Below are 24,848 nucleotides of genomic sequence, written 5' to 3'. Positions count from 1 at the left end.
TTGTGTCTGTTATGTGCAGATAGATATGTGTGTGTGCGCGAATATATACCTGTCCCTTTTTCCCCCCAAGGTAAGTCTTTCCGCTCCCAGGATTGGAATGACTCCTTACCCTCTCCCTTAAAACCCACATCCTTTCGTCTTTCCCTCTCCTTCCCTCTTTCCTGATGAAGCAACCGTGAGTTGCGAAAGCTTGAAATTTGTGTGTGTGTTTGTGTTTGTTATTGTTTCTATCAATGTACCAACGCTTTCGTTTGGTAAGTTACAGAATCTTTGTTTTTAGATATCTTTTTCCCACATGGAATGTTTCCGTCTTTTATATTCATATCATTGAGTATAAAATAAAGTTTATATATTTACTTACTGGAAAGACACTGTTACAATATAAGTACCATTGTGAATTTCTTTACATATTTTATATCTAAAAACAAAGATGATGTGACTTACCGAACGAAAGTGCTGGCAGGTCGATAGACACACAAACAAACACAAACATACACATGAAATTCAAGCTTTTGCAACAAACGGTTGCTTCATCAGGAAAGAGGGAAGGAGAGGGAAAGACAAAAGGATGTGGGTTTTAAGGGAGAGGGTAAGGAGTCATTCCAATCCCGGGAGTGGAAAGACTTACCTTAGGGTGTCTGTGTATGTGCGGATGGATATGTGTGTGTGTGTGTGTGTGTGTGTGTGTGTGTGTGTGTGTGTGTGTGTGTGTGTGTGTGTGTGTGTGTGTGCGAGTGTATACCTGTCCTTTTTTCCCCCTAAGGTAAGTCTTTCCACTCCCAGGATTGGAATGACTCCTCACCCTCTCCCTTAAAACACACATCCTTTCGTCTTTCCCTCTCCTTCCCTCTTTCCTGATGAAGCAACCGTTTGTTGCAAAAGCTTGAATTTCGTGTGTATGTTTGTGTTTTGTTGTGTGTCTATCGACCTGCCAGCACTTTCATTCGGTAAGTCACATCATCTTTGTTTTTAGATATATTTTTCCCACGTGGAATGTTTCCCTCTATTATATTCATATCTTTACATATTTTAATATACTGAAAGTAACATTTAATGGAAATGTGCAAGTGTTTCAACATCTGTCAGTGACACTGTAATTCTTTCAAAGGCAGCAATGGACTTGGAAGAGCAGAGAATGGATTGGATACTGTTATGAAAAGAGGTTATAAGCTATCAACCAAAGTAAAACAAGGATAATGGAATGTAGTCACATTAAATCAGACACTGCTGCAGGGATAAAATTATGAAATGAGACACTGCTATTTCGACAATAAACTAACTGATGATGGCTGAAATAGAGAGGATATAAAATGCAGACTGTCTATGGCAAGAAAAGCAATTCTGAAAAACAGGAATTTGTTGACATTGGATATAAATTTAACCATTAATAAGCATTTTCTAGAGAAATATTCAGACAAGAAGAGAATAGAGGCTTTGGAACTGTAGTGATAAAGAAGAATGTTGAATATTAAATGGGTGGATCACGTAATTAATTAGGAGGTACTGAATAGAATTGGGGAGAAAAGAAAGTTATAACAAAATTTAACTAAAAGAAGGAACTAGTTGACAGGATACATTCTGAGGCATCAAGGATCTGTTTATATGGTGTTGGAGGAAAGTGTTCCTGAAATATTCTAGGTGTTTGTTGAGGCAGACCAAGAAATGAATACAGTAAACAGATCCAAACAGATGTAGGTTGCAGTAGTTACTTGCAGATGATGACACCTGTACAGAACAGACTAGTGCGGAGAGCTACATCAAACCAGTCTTTGGACTGATGACCTCAAAACAACAATAACAACAACAACAACAACAACAACAACAACAACAACATCAAAAATGTTGTTTTTATGTGGGTATTACAATACTCAGATATGTTATGTAGCTTCATTTCTTGTAATATAAGTGTCTGAATATAACTATGTGCATATAACACAATTTTACGTATGGTTCAAGAAGACATTCACTGTGGTGGCTGAAAACTGAAGCAGATTGGATACAAGTTACAACATGATGTACTACATTGATCCATTACTCACTTGTTTTCGGTCATTACAGTATTAGCCCAGCATGCAGTGTTGCATACACTAGTGTTATGATCATCATTCTGTGTGGTCCTCACTGTGGTGAGTTTTGCTTCATGTTTCATGAGCAATTACTACTCTTGGAGTTATTCAAACTCCGCCATAGCTGGTCCCAAGCCCAGTTGAGAAAGGAGGACGGGGAGGAGTAACACCTCATTAAAAACCTTGGTTCACTTGGCCTGGGTGACAGAACCTCATGAGGGCCTCTTGCCGGGGATATGGTGAAGGCCTCAATTGCAACAAAGGTGGAGAAGATAGACTTCGGTATGGTGGAGATGGTGGAAGAGGCACCTTTTCTCTTTGCATACAAAAAGAGTATAAGTAGCGACTGAACCCCAGAGGGGTGGCTACAGACAGTGTCTGACTCATGGTGAGCAGCTGACTTTAGGCTGGGCACCTTACTGCCTATGTGGAAAGTAATGGGAAACTACCACATTACATTCCCAAGCAGTACACGGAATGTCTCTCCATGTGAAAGATTCCGGAGTTAAAACTTCCCCTCATTCAAATCTCCAGGAGGTGAACAGTGGTGGTGGTGGTGGTTGTTGGGATGTTTAAGGGGGACTAAACAGCTAAGGTCATCAGTCCCCCATTCCAAAAACAGGCGAGACATAAATTCGCGGAGCAGGTAAAACCCCAAGGGGAAGGAGACTCCCCCCCAGGCACTGAAAGAACACAAATTAGCCAACGAACACTACAGACAAGAAGAGTACAGATGAACACCAGACAGAAAGAAACAGAAGAAAAGAAGATGGCCGGAGACTGGTTGACTGACCACGAGAACAAAAAAAGGGAAAGAGTCAACCATCTTACGACACACTAAAATCTGCAACCAAATATGAGAGACTCAAGGACAAGAGACACAGAAAGGGAAAGGTGCAGGACCTCCCTAAATGGAACTATAAAAAGGACTACCACGGATAAAATTTAAAACGTCGTCAGCCATGGAGGCATTGTCGCATAAAACCAAAGGCAAAGTGCCCGGGAGATTAAAAGATTGCCGGAAGGTGCGCAGTCGGGGACACTCCAAAAAATGTGGGCGACGGTCAGCCGCGACCCACACCGACACAGGGGGGGATCCTCCTGACGCAAAAGATGGCCGTGCGTCAGGTAGGTATGGCCGATGCGGAGCCGACACAGGATGACTGAGTCCCTGCGAGAAGCCCGCAGGGAGGAGCGCCACACATCGGTCGTCTCCTTGACAGCCCGCAGTTTGTTCGGGGATGTCATGCCACGCCACTCAGCAGACCACATCCCAAGCACCTTACGGCGCAACACCAGCTGCTGATCGTGAGCCGTGAGGTCGATCTCCAAAGCTGGGGCGTCGATCGCCCCTTTGGCCAGCCTGTCAACACATTCGTTCCCCGGAATGCCAACGTGACCTGGAGTCCAAACAAAGACCACCGAATGACCAGAACGGGTAATGGCGGAAACAGACTCCTGAATAGAAGACACCAGAGGAGAAGAGGTATAGCAGCGTTCGATGGCCTGGAGGCTGCTCAGGGAGTCACTGCAGATGACGATGGACGTACCTGAGCAGAAACGCATATGCTCAAGAGCACGCAATATGGCCACCAGCTCTGCAGTAAAAATACTGCAGCCAGCCGGCAAGGAGCGCTGCTCAACATGGGCAGCGTGAGCAAAAGCGTAGGCAGTGTGACCATCAACCAGGGAACCATCAGTGTAGACAGTCTCACAGCCCGAAAATGAGGCGAGGAGCGCAAGAAAACGGCGACGGAGGGCCACAGGCGGAACCGAGTCCTTGGGCCCCTGTGCGAAGTCCAGACGGACGGTCGGCCGGGGCAAACACCAGGGAGGTGTAGGTGCACAGACCCGAAAGGGAGGCAGAAGAAGGAATGAACCCAGTTCCGACAGCAGGGACTGGACGCGGACAGCTATGGAAAGCCCAGACCTAGGTCGCCGTTCGGGCAGATGGAGGACCATGGCAGGGAAAAGCAGGCGACGATTGGGATGGCCCGGCGAGCAATGCACGTGGGCAGCATAGTCAGCGAGCAGTCGATGGCGGCGAATCCGCAGCGGGGGAACCCCGGCCTCCACCAGTAGACTATCCACGGGGCTCATACGAAAAGTGCCAGTTGCAAGCCGAACCCCACAGTGGTGTATGGGATCTAACAACTTCAACACTGAGGGTGATGCAGACCCATAGGCCAGGCTCCCATAATCAAGCCTGGACTGCACAAGGGCTCTGTATAATCGCAACAGCGTGCAGCGATCCGCACCCCAAGATGTGTGGCTCAGGCAGCGGAGGGCGTTGAGGTGCCGCCAGCACTGTTGCTTCAGCTGAGTAATATGAGGAACCCATGTGAGCCGGGCATCAAAGACGAGTCCTAAGAAGCGGCAAGTGTCCACCACTTCAAGCAGATGGCCGTCGAGGTAAAGTTCAGGATGAGGGTGGACCTTCCGACGCCTGCAGAAGTGCATAACTTGAGTCTTGGCTGCAGAGAACTGAAAACCATGAGTCAGAGCCCATGATGCTGCCTTGGGAACGGCTACTTGCAGCCTGCGTTTGGCGACTCCCGTAGTCGTGGAGCTAAAGGAGATGCAGAAGTTGTCGGCATACAAAGAAGGAGACACCAACGACCCGACGGCTGCAGCCAGACCATTAATGGCCACTAGAAATAAGGAGACACTCAACACCGAGCCCTGCGGGACCCCATTTTCCTGTATATAAGATGAACTAGAGGCGGCACCCACTTGCACCCGGAAAGAGCGGCGCAATAAAAAGGATTGAAGAAAAGCCAGGAGTGGACCACGAAGACGCCACTCATGCAACATAGCAAGGATGTGATTCCTCCATGTGGTGTCATACGCCTTCTGCAGATCAAAAAAGACAGCAACAAGATGCTGACGTCGGGCAAAGGTCGTACGGATAGCAGATTCCAGCGGCACCAAATTGTCCGCTGCAGACCGGCCCTGACAGAAGCCACCCTGGGATGGAGCGAGGAGACCGCGCGACTCAAGGACCCAACACAAACGCCGCCCCACCATACGTTCGAGCAATTTGCACAAAATGTTGGTGAGGGTAATGGGACGATAGCTGTCCACCGCCAGTGGGTCCGCACCGGGCTTCAAGATGGGGACAATAAGACCCTCTCGCCATTGCGACGGGAACATGCCCTCGTTCCAAATGTGGTTAAAGATGGTGAGGATGTGTCGCTGGCAGTCCCTGGAGAGATGCTTCAGCATCTGCGCATGGATGCAGTCTGGTCCTGGTGCTGTATCAGGGCAATCGGCGAGGGCAGCGAGGAATTCCCTCTCGCTGAAAGGAGCATTGTATTTTTCAGAATGACGCGTGTGGAATGATAACGGCGTCTGCTCGGCTCGCTCCTTTAGAGAGCGAAAGGTGGGGGGATAAGTTGCAGTCGCAGAGCTCCTAGCAAAGTGCGCAGCAAAGTGTTCAGCAATGGCGGCAGCGTCCGTGCAGACAGCGCCGTCCAAGGAGATCCCAGGGACACCCATAGGGGTCTGGTATCCGTAAATCCGCCAGATCCGGGACCACACGAGCGAGGGGGAGACACGGGAGCCCAAGGAGGAGACATACCTCGCCCAGCACTCCTGCTTACACCATGCAATAAGACGACGGGCCAAGGCACGGAGCCTCTTAAAGGCGATGAGGGTCTCGAGAGATGGGTGCCGCCTATGATGCTTGAGAGCCCGCCAACGGTCGCGAATAGCCTCAGCAATCTCCGGCGACCACCAGGGTACAGCCTTCCTCCGAGGGAGTCCAGAAGAGCGGGGGATGGCAGCCTCGGCCGCCGTAACGATGGACGTGGTTAAGAAACGGACCACCTCGTCAATGTCACCCTGTGGGGGAGACTCAATGGTTGCACCTGACGCTCGTTGACAGGCAGCACGGTTCTTATAGTATCCCTGATAACTGCGAAGGGCGGGGGTCCGCATTGCTGGAAACCAAGTTTCCTGCAGAGCAATGCAGAGAGCAGGGGAAACACTCAGAAGCATCCGGAGCTCAGGCAGGTGGCGGAAATAACCGCCGCAGTTCCACCGGAGAATGGAAGCAGGAAGGGACTGGGAGGGCGTGAATGCGACTAAGAGGCAGATGGCGCCTCAGAGCCAACTGCCGCCACCGGGGGAGAGTCAGCTGTGTCCATAGGAAAGGCCCCCGAGGGTTCCGTGAGAGCGAGATCTGCGGCAGAGGCGAGGATCTCCACCTCATCCCCGGAGCCAGGACTATGTACAGCAGGCGGTATTGAAACCGCCGGAACGTCCTTCTTCTTGGAAACATTCCATTCCTTCTTCTCACGTCGGCCCTTAGGGTGAGAGGGCTGGGAGAGCTTCTCTGAAGGAGCGTCGGAGGCTGACGACGACGCAGAAGCCCTACGACCAGCAGGTGGCGGAACATTCAGCCACTGGCTGACATCCGGCTGGGTAGGAGAAGAAACGGAGGAAGGGAGAGGCCCGAGGGACCCCTTCCGTGAGAGAGGAACCGGCAGAGGCAACGCCGGCGGAGAAGGAGGGGGAGGGATCGAGCCCCCTGGTGTTGGAGGAGATGTCACTCCCGAAGTAAGCGTGGGGGGAGTGACAGAAGAGGGTTTGCCCCCAACTGCTAAGGGGGCAACAGAGGAAGGCTTGCCCCCAGACACGAGGGGGGCAGACAGAGATGCACGGCCCCGAGCGCCCACTGAAGGCGGCACAGATGAGGCGACAACCGTCGCTCGCGTGGGCGACGATAACGTGGCTGCAGCATAAGATTTTCGAATGGAAGCAGGATACAACCTTTCATATTTCAGTTTTGCCTCTCGATAAGTAAGCCGGTCCAGGGTCTTAAATTCCATTATCTTCCACTCCTTATGAAGAACGGGGCAATCCAGCGAGCATGAAGAGTGCTGCTCCCCACAGTTGACACATACAGGCGGAGGCGCACATGGAGAATCGGGATGAGAGGTGCGTCCGCAATCTCGACATGTGGCGCTGGATGGGCAACGGGAGGGCATGTGCCCAAACTTCCAGCACTGGAAGCACCACATCGGGGGAGGGACGTATGGCTTGACGTCACAACGGTAAACCATTACCTTGACCTTCTCGGGCAAGACATCACCCTCGAAGGCCAAGATAAAGGCACCGGTGGCCACCCTGTTAGTCTTGGGTCCTCTATGTACACGACGGACAAAATGTACACCACGTCGTTCCAAGTCGGCTCTCAGCTCGTCATCGGATTGTAACAAGAGGTCACGATGGTAAATAATCCCCTGGACCATATTTAAGCTACTGTGGGGAGTGACGGTAACAGGGACGTCACCCAGCTTATCACACAAGAGCAACGCTCGTGACTGGGCTGGGGAGGACGTCTTGAGGAGGATGGACCCATTCCTCATTTTAGACAACCCCGCCACTTCCCCAAACTTATCCTCCAGGTGTTCCACAAAAAACAGAGGCTTCGTCGTAAGAAAGGAGTCACCATCAGTCCTGCTGCAGACAAGGTATTGCGGTACGTAAGGCTCCCACTTGGCACTAGATCGGCATCCCTCCCATGGCGCAGCCAACGAGGGGAACGACTGAGGGTCATATTGCGCAGCATCAAACTCAACTCTGCCTCGCTTAGAGACGCTGGTGGCCGTGCGACCACCAGCTTGGTGTGATTTATTGCACTTCATTGCGCCACATCTGCCCAGATGCCACCTACTCCGAACGAGGGCTCTCCCCAAGGGCGCCACCCAGCCAAAGCAACGGGTACCTGGCCGATATCCCGTTGCCCGGAGTCCCCATGCCCCAGACAAGATGGGCACATACTCCTTGGCATGCATGGGGAGGAAACAGCTCTTGCATCTGTAGTACGATCCCTGCGTGGTCAGGGGGCTACCACCAAGAGGGTACATGACAACCCCACCACAACGGACTGGCTACCATGCTGGATTTTAGGTGTCGTGGGCGCTAAGAAGAGGATTGCGCACAAGACGAGAAGGAGACAACCCAGAAGATGTTGGGTGTAATCCCCCCCACACAACAATAGGTAACATGCAAGATGGTGGTGCATGATGGACCAATAGAAAAACACCATGTAAGGCGTCCTTCCCCAAATGGCACGCACTAACAACGGAAATTTGGAAAAAAGGAGGTCAAACCCAAGAGGGGACCATCACAGAAGGCCAAAACGTTTGAGACTCCTTTTAGTCGTCTCTTACGACAGGCAGGAATACCGCGGGCCTATTCTTACCCCCAAACCCGCAGGGGGGGGGGGGGGGGGGGGGGGGAAGGTGAACACATTGAGAGTAGACATATTTGAAAGGAAAAAAGGGGCAGTGAAGGGAGGAAAGATACGAATTGGAACATGGAATGTGAAGACACTACTGCAAGCAGGAAAGCTAGAGAATGCATAACAGGAGATGAAAAGGAACAGATTAGATGCCCTCAGTTTGTGTGAAGTGAGATGGGGAGAGAATGGGGAGATAGAAAGTGGAGATTACAAGCTCTCTTACTCAGGGGAAATCAAGAGTGGTGAAAACAGAGTAGGAATATTGATAGAGCAAATGTTGAAACATAAGGTAATGAAGGTACAATATATTGATGGAAGACTGATGGTGATACGACTGAAGGGTAGTTCAAAAGATTTGGTATTAATACAGGTATATATGCCAACCAGCCAGCATAGAGATGAGGAAGTGGATGAATATCATGGGAAAATACAAGAACTCACTGAGAAAGAAAATAGAAATGCCTGCGTTATCATCATGGGGGACTGGAATGTAGTGGTGGGTGAAGGAAGAGATGAAGATGCAGTAGGAAAATTTGGATTACGAATAAGAAATGAGAGAGGTGAATGACTAATTAGTTTCTGTAAAGAAAATTCATTAGCAGTGGGTAACACATTATTTGAACACCACAAAAGGAGACGTTACACATGGATATCAAATTTGAATAGGGAAATATATGAGTTGGACTACATCCTGATACAAAAAGGTTTAGGAACTGTTTGAAGAATGCTAAAGTTTATCCAGGAGCGGATATAAATTCAGACCACAACCTAGTAATGGGAGAAATACAAGTGAAGTTGAAAAAAGTCTGGAGAGGTAAAACAAAGGAAAGACTAAACATAGAAAGACTCAAAGAGGTAGGAAAGACATCAGATTTGGAGAACCGATTTATGGAAAAATGGCAAAGACATAGTGTTGATGAAAGTGTTAATGACAAATGGATAAAAATAAGGGAAGGACTCATGGACTCTGTCAAAGAAGTACTAGGAATTAGAGTATTCCAAAGCACCAGGAAAGAATGGATAACAGAAAACATGTTGAAAAAGATGGAAGAATGGAGAAAGTGGAAAAGTGTAGAAACTGAAGAAGGCAAAAAGAGGTACAGGAAACTGAATAATGAATTAAGAAGAGAAACTGAAGAAACAAGAGAAAAATGGATGAAACAGAAATGCGACAAAATAGAGAAAATGGAGAAAGAGGGAAATTATGAAATGATGTATACACTGGCTAGTGAGATAGTTTTTGAATGTAAAAGAAAGAGGATTAACACGGAAATAGAAAGAGCAGACGGCATGCTCTCCATTCATGCCATCTAGCAGAAGAACCACAGGAGGTTTTGAACAGATGGCATGAATATATTGACTGTCTGTATAAGGGAGTTGAAATGCAAAGCGAAATTAAGGTTGAAGAGGAGCAATATGTGCCGGAAGATGGAAAGGGATTTACCATCTTGGAAGCAGAAGTAGAAGTAGAAAAGGCGCTCAAGGAGATGAAGAATAGGAAGGCATGTGGAATTGATGATTTGCCAGCAGAACTGTTGAAGAGTCTGGGAAACAAGGCAAGAAAAGAAATTGTCTACCTCTGTAATGAGATATATGACAAAGGGGAATGGCCTGAGGATTTCCTTGCAACAGTTATGATACCAATAGAGAAAAAGAGAAACACTAAAAAATGTGAGGAGCACCAGACCATCAGTCTAATTTTTCATGCAGCTAAAGTCTTGCTGAGAGTGTTGAATAGAAGGCTATATGGCAAGCTGGATAGAGAGATTTTAGAGGAGCAGTTCGGATTTAGAAGAGGAAAGGCACAAGAGATGCTATTGGCCTGTTAAGAACTATAGGGGAAAGATATATGGAAAAAGGTAGAGAAATCTTTGCTGTTTTTATAGATTTAGAAAAGGCTATTGACAGAGTTCAGTGGAACAAGCTGATGGATATTTTGAGGAGGAAAGGAGTAGACTGGAAAGAGAGACAACTGATACAGAATCTATATTTATACCAGAAAGTAAGGATAAGGATTGGAAATGAAATGTCAGAAGGAGGTAGCATTGGACGAGGTGTTAGACAAGGTTGTTGCCATTCCCCACTGTCGTTTAACATTTACCTTGAAGAGATTATTGCAAAAGACTCAGATGGGAAAAGAGGAATATGTATTGTTGGAAAGAGAATAGAATGTATAAGATTTGCTGATGACATGGTATTAGTGGCAGAAAGTGAGCGGACAGTGAATAACATGCTGAAAGATCTGAATGAACCTTGTGTGGAATATGGGATGCAAATAAACACAGCAAAAACAAAGAGTATGGTCATCAGTACAAGACGTAGACTGTCCAATATTAAAATAGGACAATCTACGATTAGCCAAGTAAGTGCATTTAAATATCTTGGAAGCACAATAACTGAAGACTTGAGATGTCACCAGGAGGTGAAAATTCGAATTACCATAGCGAAGGAGGAATTCGACAGAAAGAGGAGCCTCTTATGTGGCAAATTAGATAAAGGACTAAGGAAAAGGCTTGGCAAATGTTTTGTCTGGAGTGTGGTACTATATGGGGCAGAAACATGGATGATGAGACGAGAGGATGAAAGAAGGTTAGAAGCATTTGAGATGTTGGATGTGGAGGAAAATGGAGAGAATAAGCTGGATGGAAAGAGTGAGTAATGAAAGAGTATTGGAAAGGGTTGGTGAGACAAGATGTCTGCTGAAGGTTGTAAGAGAAAGGAAAAAGAACTGGTTGGCACATTCATTGAGAAAGGAGTGCTTGCTAGCAGACACTTTGGAAGAATTGGTTTGTGGGGGAAGGAGACACAAGATGATAGATGACATAAAGGGAAGAGGAAATTATGCAGACCTAAAGAGGATGGCAGAAGACCAGTCAGTCTGGATTAATGCCATGTAAAAAACTGCCTTTTGGCAAAACACTGATGATGATGAGTTATTCAGAGGAATGATGAGTTAGCTAAGAAAGATACTCTAAGTTAGTAGTGATTAGAAAGCTGTCAGTGCCAGTCATAGACATGCGATTTGTATCAGTTCAGCTAGCCTAAGCTACTGTGACAAGTGCCTTCATGGACTGGACATGTAGGATGCACAGTGGCTTTCCTAGACAGCAAGCTGAGTTATATAATATGATTATATGGCAGTGATCTAAGGGCAAATAAATAACTCCAACAGGAGATTAAAAAATTGCACTGATGTCATGCAATTACAGACAATTTTGTGACTTCTGTGTTACTTCACTGTAGACTTTAACAACAGTCAAACAGAATTACTCATTGGTATTCATTACTACTAAGTAAGTTTACACATAAATATTAGTGCACAAATACCAGATAATCACGTGAAATCAGTATTAGGGTAGGCGAACAGACAAATTTGTTGGACGGGTTCTGGAAAAAGTTGAATGCATCTGTATAGGAAGTCATATACAGGGAATTAGTGTGACTAATTCTACAGTATTGTTCAAGTATTTGGAGACCTTATCAAATAGTCATGACAACACACATTGAATGAACATATTCAGCAGTGTGCTACTAGGATTTTAACAGATTGGTACAGCCCATACAAAACTTTAATAGATGTGCCTGGGAAACTTAGATGGGAGTAACTGGAAGAAAGACAACATAGTTTTAGTGAAACCCTTTTTGATAAACTTAGATAATCTGTATTCAAAGAAAACTGTGCACCATCTTGTATCTCGTGAAGGGACAATTAATATAATTGAGATTACCTCACATACAGAGTCATATAGACAGCCATTTTTCCCTAAATACTTGAACAGAACAGGAGAGTAAATGGATAATACTGGTACAATGTACCCTTTGCCATTGTTTTACAGTGACTCCCAGACTCTAACTTTGCAAATTGCAGCACACAAAATGATCGTTCCTGTGGTGTCGTCGCCATTTTCCTACAAACAAACGCCAGCGCCACTGCGGATTTGCATGGAACTTCTGCGCGGACCATTGAAAAACTTTGAACCTTTCTCTGACAAGAAACGTTTGAATTGTGTTTCTATCATTTGTAGTTTTTGAGAAATAAATGTTTGAAATCTGCTCTTTCTTTTTGAAACGCCCTGTATATGTAGATATAAATATAGATTTGTCCTTTTACCTTTCTGTAGGTTACCATGTTGTATAAAAATCTGGAACTGAGTATGGTGGTTCATATGCTTAGATAAAAAATGCATATAAAATACCTCTCAAGTGATTTGCATGTAGCTTGCTTCTTCTAAAATAACTTGTTATAAGAAGTCAGATGTTTATGACTTCAAGTTGACACAAGAGCTTACTCTAGTGTATAGCCAGACACTGTCACTTTTGCAAGTGGTAGATTTATTGATAGCATTTACTTCATTAAAATTCATTCCACATAACCCTTTTCAAGTGAAGAATTGTGGGACATTCCAGAGTGATGTATGTGTATAAATAGTTTATATTCTGTCAGAGAAATAAGTGTACCTCTTTGTTACATTTTACAGAATAAAAACCTCTGGGAATAAAGTTGTACCTGGCATTGGTCCAAAGGGGAAAGAAATGTTAAGAGATGCTATGTCATCCCTCCTTCTAATATCTGTCCATGGATTCCATGCTACTGTTGGTAGTGTAGGTGTTCTCATGTGATTTACAGGAACTTTTATAGATGCTAGTGGATGATAACCTAGAACAGAAGAATTGAACATGTAAAATCACTGATGATAATTCACAAAATACATACATAAATAAGCAACTAAATGAAACAATGAATGTTTTATGGTCAATAAATGCTATATGGTAATTACATGTAAATCAATCATACATCTTATACATAACCTCATGGGGAAGAGAATACAATGTAATTTCATACTCTGATGTAATATTTGTTAAGAACTAAACTGCAGAGACAAGACAAATTTAAATTCTTCCAGATTTAAAATAAAATAATAGGTGTATTATTAACAATTCATTTTATGAAATTTGTAATTATAAATTACAGAGAGAACATATTCAACAAGATCCTTTCTAAGATGAAGCTAGAAATTGGGAATCCATAACAGTTCAATTCAAAATAATAAAAAAGATCTTATTAGTCACTCATTCTACAAATTATCTGAATAACTGTGTAGAGTAACTGAAGAGGTAACAGCTTTTTTCAGAGTAGCAGCTTTTGCTCTTATTTACTTGACTACATTTAGTTGGCATAAGAATGAACAGAGTGGTACCTTGCAGGCATATAGGCCCTTCCAGTAAGGTGGCGTAAGACCTCACACTGAATGGACATTATGTTAAAAAGTGAGGTCTTATAGCAACTGAGTTGGGAATATTGTGGTGTATTGGAATCCTGAATAAAACCAACCTGCTTTCTGGGGGCAAAAAAAAAGCAGTGTTTCATTACTTACTGAATGCCCCTCGTTGTTTTGTGGTGCTCTTGTTTGTATATATTCAACGTCAACAAGTTTGTCCCCTTTTGTATTCTTTGTTACAATTTTCTTCACTAGGTCATGGAAGATGGTTCCATGGGTATACAGATTTGCAGGTTCCATGTCTATCAAAAACTGCAATTTTATTGCATGTTCCATTAAAAATAATTGATGATTATGAAATTGAGAAGCTTCTGCTGTTACAACTGATCCTGAGCCATGTTTCACTTTTTCCACATCACAATGCAAGTGACATTATCAACTTCTGCAACGAAATTTTTATGCTACTGAAAAGCATTTAATTTCCTTAGTAAATTACTATTTCTGCTTGTTGTGTTGTTTGGCTGACTCATTTTGCCTGTAGTGCTGCAATTTATACAATTCCAACCACCTGGTTTTGAAGTATCTTATGGATGTCTGTTTTTGTGGACATTGCTGCAGTGCTTGTGGAGAGACAGTCTGACTAAGCAATTTGTGGTACGTGTCAGTGCATCCGAGTCCCAGGTACACAGAATCAAAATTTTCTATACATCTGCTGGGAAATGTGAGAACAATTTTTTACACAGGATGTCAGTATATACGGCTTTTGCTGCTAGTGCCCATTTGCGATGAAGCAACTATAGCATGCTATATCCAAGTTCCACTGCTCTTAAGCATTTCACAAATCTTTTGATCTGTGATTGTCATAACTGATTGACTAATGTATGCATTGTATTTATCTTTGAGTGGTGATGAAGTTAGTATGTATTGCACCTCTCCAGTCATGCCTTTGTTAAGAGCAGTAACGACATATAAGATACTATATTTTGTTTGACCTGCCATGATGCAAGCAAGAACAACTTGGTTACCTGATTTCATGAATCAGAAATAGAAATAAATGCATTGCTGATTGTAGGTGAGTGAGTGTTATTGACAGGGGATATCATATTGATACAATATTTTTAGATATCCACAAGGCTTCCAACACCATTCCTCACAAATGACTTCTACTCAAATTGCATGCCTATGGAGTATCACCTCAGTTGCATGACTAGATTCACAGATTTCTGCCAGAAAGGTAGCACATAGGAATTCATGGAAAATCATCAAGTAAAACAGAAATGATATCTGACATTCCCCAAGGGTGCGTTATAGGCCCTCTTCTGTTCCTGATCTACATAAACAATCTAGAAGACTATCCGAGTGGCTCTTTTACATTATTTGCGGATGATGCTGTCATGTACCATCTTGCAAAAACATCAGATGACAAAACAAATTGTAAAACAATTTAGACAAGACATCTGTATTGTGCAAAAAGTGCCAGTTGACCCTAAACAATTAAAAGTGTTAAGTCTTCCACAGGAATACAAAAGGAATCCACTAAATTTTGATTAAACAATAAATCAGACAAAACTAAAGACTGTTAACTCAACTAAATACTTACGTATTACAAATATGAATAACTTAAACTGCAATGATCACATAGATAATGTTGTGGGAAAAGTAAACCAAAGACAGTATTTTATTGGCAGAACTCTTAGAAAACACAACAGATTGTAGTGTTTCAAGAATTTCCGCATAAATTCTAGAACCATTCTGCCTTCTACCGTCTCAAACACATGATATTTTAAATATAAGTGTGAGAGAGCCTACCTACTGCACGTCGCCTGTCTGTGTGTGCAGGTCCGAAGTGTGTAGTAAGAGGACTGTAGACACAGTGGTGGAATGGCACCGACAAGTGTTTGCCAGTCGCGCCATGGACATTTAATGAAAGAACATGGCAGACTCAAGGAACTTCTGTGCTATTCCGTGCTGTTTTATAACTTTGACTATTATAGAGAAAAAAAAGAAGAACAGTTGAAATATTGTTAATTAATGCTCATCTTGGACATGGAGAGGAAAAGACATGTATTCAGATTCATGATGAGAATGGACTTGGTTTTTTAAGCCAACTTTCTCTTGTGTGTAAACGAACTTTGTTTCTAACCTTTGGATATGCGAGGAGACTTACTTGACAGTGTTTGTTTATGTGGAGAATGAGATTTGTAAAAGTTTGAAGTTTAAATATAAATCGTTAAGTGAAGCAAAAGAAACTGCATATGTCTACATATTTTTATAAGTAGAAAGAGTATTGAGAAATTCCAGTTCCTAGCAAATACACTTCAGAGCAGAAGAGAAAAGGAGGTTGCAGCATCAAGCTAACCAGCAAGGAAAGTCAGCTGACAATCTCAAGTAAGCCGTATCATTGAAGAAGTGGTAGTTTACACACATAGTTCACCACTTTAAGTCATCCAAAGCGTTTGAAACTGGCAACCTGTGTGAAAGGACAGAAGGAAACAGGAATTTTGAGGCGAAAATGAGATAAGAAGATATTATGTGTTGCCGTAGTAACTGAGAATAACAATACGAGGGAATAATAAGGGAAAGACGTAAGGAAGTCATAGCGTTAAAAGACCAGAGAGAAGATCTTGACATATTGGACTAAGAAGAGATATGCCAAGAACAATTCGACTAAGAAGATCTGGTGTTGGGAGAATACAGCTCTCACATGCATTGTGCGGACGCAAATGGGGAAACCAGCCTGCATCCAACGCCGCCAGCACCAGCTTCTGTTCACCTGTGATGACCTGCCGCCACATCTGCCCACCTACGCAGCGAGAATTCTACGCTGGGTGAGCGTGAAATAAAAACTTTATTACTCTAGTAAGAAGTGTTACAAAATACTGTGGGGGTGAACTTTTACTGTGTAATTGGTATAACTGAAATTACTATTAAATGCTCACAAGAGCCAAAGCCTATAGAAGTATGGACAGTATACAAGTTAGAGAGACATCAGAACCAGCCATGGCTATGAGAATTACTAAAGAAGGGCCTGACTGGTCTGAGTTAGTAAATCTAATCAAAGCTCAGAATCTTAAGTTTGACTCAGTAAATGCTCAATTAAATGAAGCTTTAAATGCTCAGAGTCTGCAGTGAAATGCTAAATTACATGCTCAGAGTACAACTTTAAATGATAAATTAGATGCTTAGAGTACAACTTTAAATATTAAATTGGACGTTCAGAATGAAACTTCAGGTTTGTTAAGTGTCAAGGTAGATTCACAAAGTAAAGAATTTAGTAATCTATGTGAAGGTGGGAGATTTGAAGATTGAATTTGACGCTTTAAATACTAAAGTCGAAAATTTTAAGATAGATTTAAAGAATGAATTGACTAGTTCCCTGCACATTCGTGTAAATAAACTACTGGCCATTAAAATTGCTACACCACAAAAATGAGGTGCTACAGACATAAAATCTAACCAACAGGAAGAAGATGCTGTGACATGCAAATGATTAGCTTTTCAGAGCATTCACACAAGGTTGGTGCTGGTGGAGACACCTACAACGTGCTGACATGAGGAATGTTTCCAACCGATTTCTCATACACAAACAGTAGTTGACCGGCATTGCCTGGTGAAATGTTGTTGTGATGCCTCGTGTGAGGAGGAGAAATGTGTACCATCACGTTTCTGACTTTGATAAAGGTCGGATTGTAGCCTATCACGACTGCGGTTTATCGTATCGCGACATTGCTGCTCGTGTTGGTCGAGATCCAATGACTGTTAACAGAATATGGAATCGGTGGGTTCAGGAGGGTAATACAGAATGCCCTGCTGGATCCCAATGGCCTCGTATCACTAGCAGTCAAGATGACAGGCATCTTATCTGCATGGCTGTAATGGATCGTGCAGACACGTCTCGATCCCTGAGTCAACAGATGGGGTCGTTTGCAAGACAACAACCATCTGCAGGAACAGTTCGACGATGTTTGCAGCAGCATGGACTATCAGCTCGGAGACCATGGCTGCGGTTACCCTTGACACTGCATCACAGACAGGAGCGCCTGCGATGGTGTACTCAATGATGAGCCTGGGTGCACGTATGGCAAAACGTCATTTTTTCGGATGAATCCAGGTTCTGTTTACAGCATCATGATGGTTGCATCCGTCTTTTGGCGACATCGCGGTGAACGCACATTGGAAGCGTGTATTTGTCATCGCCATACTGGCGTATCACCCAGCGTGATGGTACGGGGTGCCATTGGTTACACGTCTTGGTCACCTCTTGTTCGCATTGACGGCACTTTGAACCATGGACGTTGCATTTCAGATGTGTTACGACCCGTGGCTCTACCCTTCATTTGATCCCTGAGAAACCCTACATTACAGCAGGATAATGAATGACCACATGTTGCAGGTCCTGTACGGGCCTTTCTGGATACAGAAAATGTTCGACTGCTGCCCTGGCCAGCACATTCTCCAGATCTCTCACCAATTGAAAACGTCTGGTCAATGGTGGCCGAGCAACTGGCTCGTCACAATACACCAGTCACCACTCTTGATGAACTGTGGTGTCCAATGAATACCCGTTTATCATCTGCATTTCTTCTTGGTGTAGCAATTTTAATGGCCAGTAGTGTAAAATGTTCAATGACCTTAGTGGTAAACAGAATGATAATTTCCATGAGTTATCAAAAAAGTTAGAATTTGAGATTGAGGACAGATGCAATAATGTAGAATCAGAAATCAATGAAAAATTAGGATCTTTCGAAAAGGTGTGTAATGTTAAATTTAATGCTGTAAAGCAGGGACTGAAAGTGTAGATAAGCAGAGCGAGTTAATGCCTGTCATTCAATCACAAATTACAGGTGTAAGTACACAAGTGGATAATGTAGAAAGAAGCTTTAAAGAGAAAATAGCAAAAGCTGATATCGTAAATGTAAGTAGTTTGGAAGAACAAGTCAAAGAATTTACAGGAAGAAAAGTTACCGAGCGAATAATTGTTTCTTCTGAACTTTCAGATACCCAAAAGGTTATAGATGACTCGTGGAAAGAATTCAAACTTATCAAGTATAAAATTGAAAAACTGAAAACTTCACCTAATTTTGTGTTAAGTAGTGAAGTAGTCACTGATTTACAATGGGGAGTGAATTCAGGGTTATCAAGATAATTCCCTAAATTCAAGCCCGATGGAGATGTGCACCTGACACATTTCTTGAGAAAGTTTAACCAAGCTTTGCCGAAAAACTGGGAAGACTCTAAAAAGATTGAATTTGCTGTGTGTTACCTTCTAGGAGAAGCCTCCAAGTGGCGCACAGTAAATATTGAAAACTTTTCCTCTTGGGAAGTTTCTCAAAAGAAATTTAAGGAGAAGTATTGGTCTTCAAGTGCCCAGGAGAAGTTAATATCAGATTTGTGAGACCCAAAATATTACAATAATACTTGGAGTACAATGAGGAAGTATTTTGATTGGCATCTAATGTGTGCAAAGTACCTAGATAAGCCAATGGAGAAAGAAGGATTAGTGCAGATTTTAATTACACGATTACCCATATATGCGAGGAAAGATATCTTACGTTGTGGATGGAAGGCGGTAGAAGAGCTGTTGTCCTATGTAGACACATCTGATGCCTTAAATAAGGACTGCAGTGAAAACTTGCACCAAAGTGAAAATCTGAGCTACAAAAGGAACAGTGGTAATAATTTTAAAAAACATAAGGCTAACCTATCTAGAGTATACCAGTGCAACAGGAAAAATTGTAATGACAGTTATCAGAAAAAGCGCCCATCTTTGAATTTAGGTCCTGTAACTTCACAGGAATTTATACCAAGTAATAACAGAATATGAAGTGATAAAGTATTATCTTGATTTGGTAACCAACCTGTGATTACCAATAATGAGGAAAACATAGTGCGATCTGCATCCAGAGCTGGGGCCCAGGTCATGGAAGTACGCTAGAAGGCCTTAGTCCATAATTTTACCCACAAAATACCTACAAAGGAATGGTTGCTACTGGAAGAACCAAGCTTGACTACCAGTAATCAACAGCCTATAGTAGCAGGGACCATGGAAAATTCCAAGGTTAATATATTTATAGATTGAGGGAGTGAGGTATCACTCATCTCCAACACATTCTTTAGTTCATTACAGACTAAACATCACTTACCGTTATTACCAGTGACCGGAGTGTACATAGTTGGAATAACAGGAATGAAAAGTAAAGTGGTGAAACATGAAACCCAAGTGAACTGCAGCACTGGAAATATCTTATTTCGGCAAACACTTTTAATAGTAGAAAATATTAATAGAGATGTCTTATTTGGTTTAGATTGGTTATTAGAATTTAAAGTCATCTTAAACTATGAGGAAAATCTTCTTTGTTTTAGTAACAGGAACAGTAGTTGTTGGATACCACTTGTGACAGATAACCACACTGCAAAACAAACAACTGAGTGTCAATGCTTACAATTAACTGATACAGCACAACTGTCAGCAGAGATTGATAATGTAGATCATGTATCACTTTGAGCTGACATACAAGAATAAGTAAATGAGTCCATAATACTGACCAATCAACAAAGACAAGATTTATATAAAATTCTAATGGAATATCAAGTAGTGTTTTCCGATCGTCCAGGCAATATCAGCAACTACATGTGTAAGTTTAAAATCAAAGATAATACTCCTTTTTTCTGTAAGCCGATCCAATACCTGTGAATTTGAAAGAAGCAGTTAAGGAGGAAATCAACAAAATGATTGACAAAAATACAACAGAACATAGTTCTTGCATAGAATAATTCTAGCATAGAATAACCCTTTGGTAGTGGTGAAAAAAAGCTACAGGAGGGGTACGATCAGTGCTAGACTGAATAAGCATATAGAGACTGAATAAGCATATAGAGACAAAAAGAGACAGACCGATTAACATTGATGAATCATTATCCAAGTTTGAGAAAGCAAGGTTTTTTACCACGATGGACCTGACCGTGGGATATTGGCAAATTAGGTTACATCCAGAATCAAAAAAGTACACAGCATTTCTGTTTGATGGTAAATCACATCATTTCAATGTATTGCCTTTTGGACTTAAGATTTCTGTATCTGTATTTATACGTGCACTGGATAAGGCACTAGGGAGAGTGTTATTGAAGGATTTAATAATATATGTAGATGATATCCTGATAATATCAGCTTTCTGGAAGGAACATTATCTAACCTTAAGTGAGACCCTAAAGAAATTTAAAGAAAAAGGTATTACGATAAAGCTATCTAAAGTACTTCTCACACCAAGAGCTTAAATTTTTAGGTAATATTGTGGGAGTGCAGGGAATTAGACCAGGCCCTGAACGCATCAAAGCCATTAAAGAATACCCACACCCTAGATATGTAAGGCAGTTGAATGGATTTACAGGAATGGCCAGATACTATCGATGGTAAAGAAGAGATCAAGAAATGAAAGATACAAAATTTTACGTTTATTAAGGAAGGGTTTACCATGGGATTTGGGACCAAGAGGCAAATGATGTGTTTGACAATGTCAAAAGAGCGCTTGTTGAATCACCTATATTACATCATTCAGTTATGGGTGAAGCATTTAAATTGTCAACAGATGCATCTGATTATAGTATTGCTGCAGAACTGTTCCAAGGAGAGTGGGATCTAAATAATGTAGAGCACTGAACCATAGCTTCTGCCAGCCGTAGTCTAAATAAGAATGAACTAAATTATACAGCTACTGATAAAGAACTATTGGCAATCGAATGGAGTATTCAGAAATTTCAAATGCTAATATGGGGATCAGTAATCAATGTTTATACTGATCATCAAGCTCTATCCTTTCTAATGAGTAGTCGATTGTCGCACAGTAGGTTAACGCGATGGATGCTGTTCCAAGAGAAATATGATATTTGAATACAATATATAAAAGGTTCCAAAAATATTGTACTGGACGCTTTGCCTAGGCTACCAGTAGGAATGGAAGAATTAAAATGTATGGAAGGACTCAGCGTTATTTTTGCAATTAATTTTATGTCAGCTGAATATCCGAACATCAGGGTTCTAGACATGGCTCAAAGAATAACAGAAAATATCTATCATGATCCCTATTTTACAGAAATGATTTCTATGTGTATCTGAAATTCCTTACCTCCTAATTAAGTAGAAAAATGGAAAATTATAGGTCATAATTTGTTTTGTAGAGACTGTGTAACATTGCAACATTGGCGCTTATGCATTCCAAAGGTAATGCAAGGCGCACTTGTGAGGTATGTTCATACAGGATATGGACACTTCGGAATAAAAAAGTGTATAGCCCATATGAATAAGTTTTATTATTTTAAGATGCTAGGTCATAAAGTAGCATCTCTGACAAGAACTTGTGAAATCTGCCAGAAAGTGAAAGAGAATAATACTCATATGAAGTACACAATGTATCCGATTATTCCTAAGTCGTTGCACGATCTCACAGCAGCAGATTTTTTTTGGACCAGTTCCAAAAGGAAAAGGAGGAATGTCATACATTTTGGTCATCGTAGAATGTTGGTCAAAATATGTTAAACTAGACACAATCAAAAGAGCCAATATACTGACAGTTACACACTGTTTACAACAATACTTTCAATCTCCAACAAATTTAACATATTCACAGGTACCTTTACCTTTACACCAAACAAATACAGATTCATTAACAGAAATTTTACGTCTACCACGTGTTGATAGGAAAAAGGGTGAGGGAGACATATAAGTAGATTTGCCAAAGTCTTTATTAGCATTTTCGGTAACATGATATGTTTTGTAGGCGATGATGTCTCGGTCCACGAAAGATTCGAGTCCAGACACGCTTGACACACCTGTTCCTCCTCGTACAATGGCGACTGTTAACCATCCATTGCCATGTGTAAATGTATCGTTAATGTCGATACTGAAGTTCAATTTACATCCACAAAACACAGCTGGTCCATCTAGAAGGGCGTGTGCAGCGACAGATTTCATTGTGTTCTTCTTCTTGTCAGCAGGCGCACCTAGTATGGCTAGTGCGCCCGTACGGGGTAACGCGTGGCTGGCACTGTGAAATCGTCTAAGTCCCTATCAAGGTCACGCACTCTGCCGCGTGTATAAAAGCGAGCGATCGCCGCGCAGCGGCTCATTCGCGCTGCTGCTGTCGCACAGGCAACTGCATTGAACGCTGCCAAGATGCGCTACCGACGACAACGGCGACATGCAAGACAGACAATATACAAAACTATAGAAGACGTTGAAATGACAACATCTGCTGCTGACAAGAAGAAGAACACAATGAAATCTGTCGCTGCACACGCCCTTCTAGATGGACCAGCTGTGTTTTGTGGATGTAAATTGAACCGCGCTCTGCCACGTGTATAAAAGCGAGCGATCGCCGCGCAGTGGCTCATTCGCGCTGCTGCTGTCACACAGGCAACTGCATTGAACGCTGCCAAGATGCGCTACCAACGACAACGGCGACGTGCAAGACAGACAATATACAAAACTATAGAAGACGTTGAAATGACAACATCTGCTGCTGACAAGAAGAAGAACACAATGAAATCTGTCGCTGCACACGCCCTTCTAGATGGACCAGCTGTGTTTTGTGGATGTAAATTGAACTTCAGTATCGACATTAACGATACATTTACACATGGCAATGGATGGTTAACAGTCGCCATTGTACGAGGAGGAACAGGTGTGTCAAGCGTGTCTGGACTCGAATCTTTCGTGGACAGAGACATCATCGCCTACAAAACATATCATGTTACCGAAAATGCTAATAAAGACTTTGGCAAATCTACTTATATGTCTCCCTCACCCTTCTTCCTATCAACACGTGGTAGACGTAAAATTTCTGTTAATGAATCTGTATTTGTTTGGTGTAAAGGTAAAGGTACTTGTGAATATGTTAAATTTGTTGGAGATTGTACTGTATATTTTCATAAATAAATAAAACTGTAGCGTAGCTGAAAACCGGGGAATGTACATCTAGAACCTGTCGGCATAGAGTATGCAACAGCATGTTACGTCAGCTCTCTGAGCGCTTGACCTTTGACCCCGCCGATAAGGCGGTGCTACGTCAGCTTGGCAGCGCGCCAGCCGTGGACTTACGCTCTAAGCCGTTTCTTATGGATAATAGCCCACAATTTGTGAGTAATGAATTTGAAGAATTTCTAGCATGGGAAGGTATTCGTCAAGTGTTAATATCCAACTATAACACATATTCGAATCTGTGTGAAAGAGTAATGAAGGCAATTGAAAGACTATGCTGTACCTACCCCCATGAATAACATACTTTATGGGCAATGAAAATTAAAGATTTTGAACTTATTCAAAGCAAATTACCATATTTATCAACCGGGTTGACACCATTAGAAGTAATAGGCAAACCCTTTGTAGGAGAACCCCTGATTAAATGTTTTAATTGGCCCGAAAAACCTATTGTCGATTACAAACTGAATCACGAAATAGTTTCTAAGAATTTAACTGAAAAAGCACAACAAAGAGTAAGAAAACATAATGAAAAGGCTGTTGAATCTCAGTACAAGGTCGATGACATAGTTTTTGTAAAACAACATCTTCAAAGCTCTGCCCTGAAGAAAGAAACACAAAATTTTTTCCAAAAATATGAAGGATCATACTGAGTACAAATGGCAATCCATCCCAGGACATTATTTTTAGTGGATCCTACAACTGGATCAGACAAGGGAAAGTAAAATGTAAAAGATGTAAGGTTGTACATACCCCCCAGGGCTGTTACCATTCTGAGTTAACGGGCAGAGTGATGACCATTGGGTCCCAAGTTGTTTTTGGTGTTTCTTCTGTAATAAATTTCCTGCACCGAATTACCTCAAATTCTTAAACTATTCTATCATTGCTGGCCGGAGTGGCCAAGCGGTTCTAGGCGCTTCATTCTGGAACCGTGTGACTGCTACGGTCGTAGGTTCGAATCCTGCCTCGGGCATGGATGTGTGTGCTGTCCTTAGGTTAGTTAGGTTTAAGTAGTTCTAAGTTCTATGGGACTGATGACCTCAGATGTTAAGTCCCATAGTGCTCAGAGCCATTTGAACCATTTTTATTCTATCATCCCCCACTTACAGGTTCTGGAAAAAACCATACCAGTGAGAATTTGTGATTACGTCACCCAAAATTCTCCTGGTAGAGATTTCCTTGTTCCAGTCAGTTAGACTACTAACAACCTCTAACTCCCTATATAATCTCTTGTGAAACTAAAGAAGCGTCTGCATAAGTGCTTCTGGTACTACTCTTATGTACCCTGCAAGAGCACACATGATGTAGGAATTTGCACTGTGCATTCGCACCTACCTGTC

General features: G+C 42.5%; 1 protein-coding gene across 1 annotated transcript in view; it reads right to left on the bottom strand.

The window, feature by feature from the left end:
• The window catches only part of LOC126251560 (iduronate 2-sulfatase), a 148,672-nt gene that overhangs the window by 88,724 nt on the left and 35,100 nt on the right, over positions 1-24,848 (bottom strand). The window contains exon 4 of the mRNA XM_049952077.1: positions 12,824-12,973. Within this exon, the coding sequence (XP_049808034.1) occupies positions 12,824-12,973 (150 nt within the window). The remainder of the gene's footprint in view (positions 1-12,823; positions 12,974-24,848) is intronic.

Source organism: Schistocerca nitens, chromosome 4 (genome assembly GCF_023898315.1).
Source record: "Schistocerca nitens isolate TAMUIC-IGC-003100 chromosome 4, iqSchNite1.1, whole genome shotgun sequence".
Taxonomy (NCBI): Eukaryota; Metazoa; Arthropoda; class Insecta; order Orthoptera; family Acrididae; genus Schistocerca; species Schistocerca nitens.
Note: the sequence above shows the minus strand (reverse complement) of the source record. Positions and strands in the feature narration are given on the sequence as shown.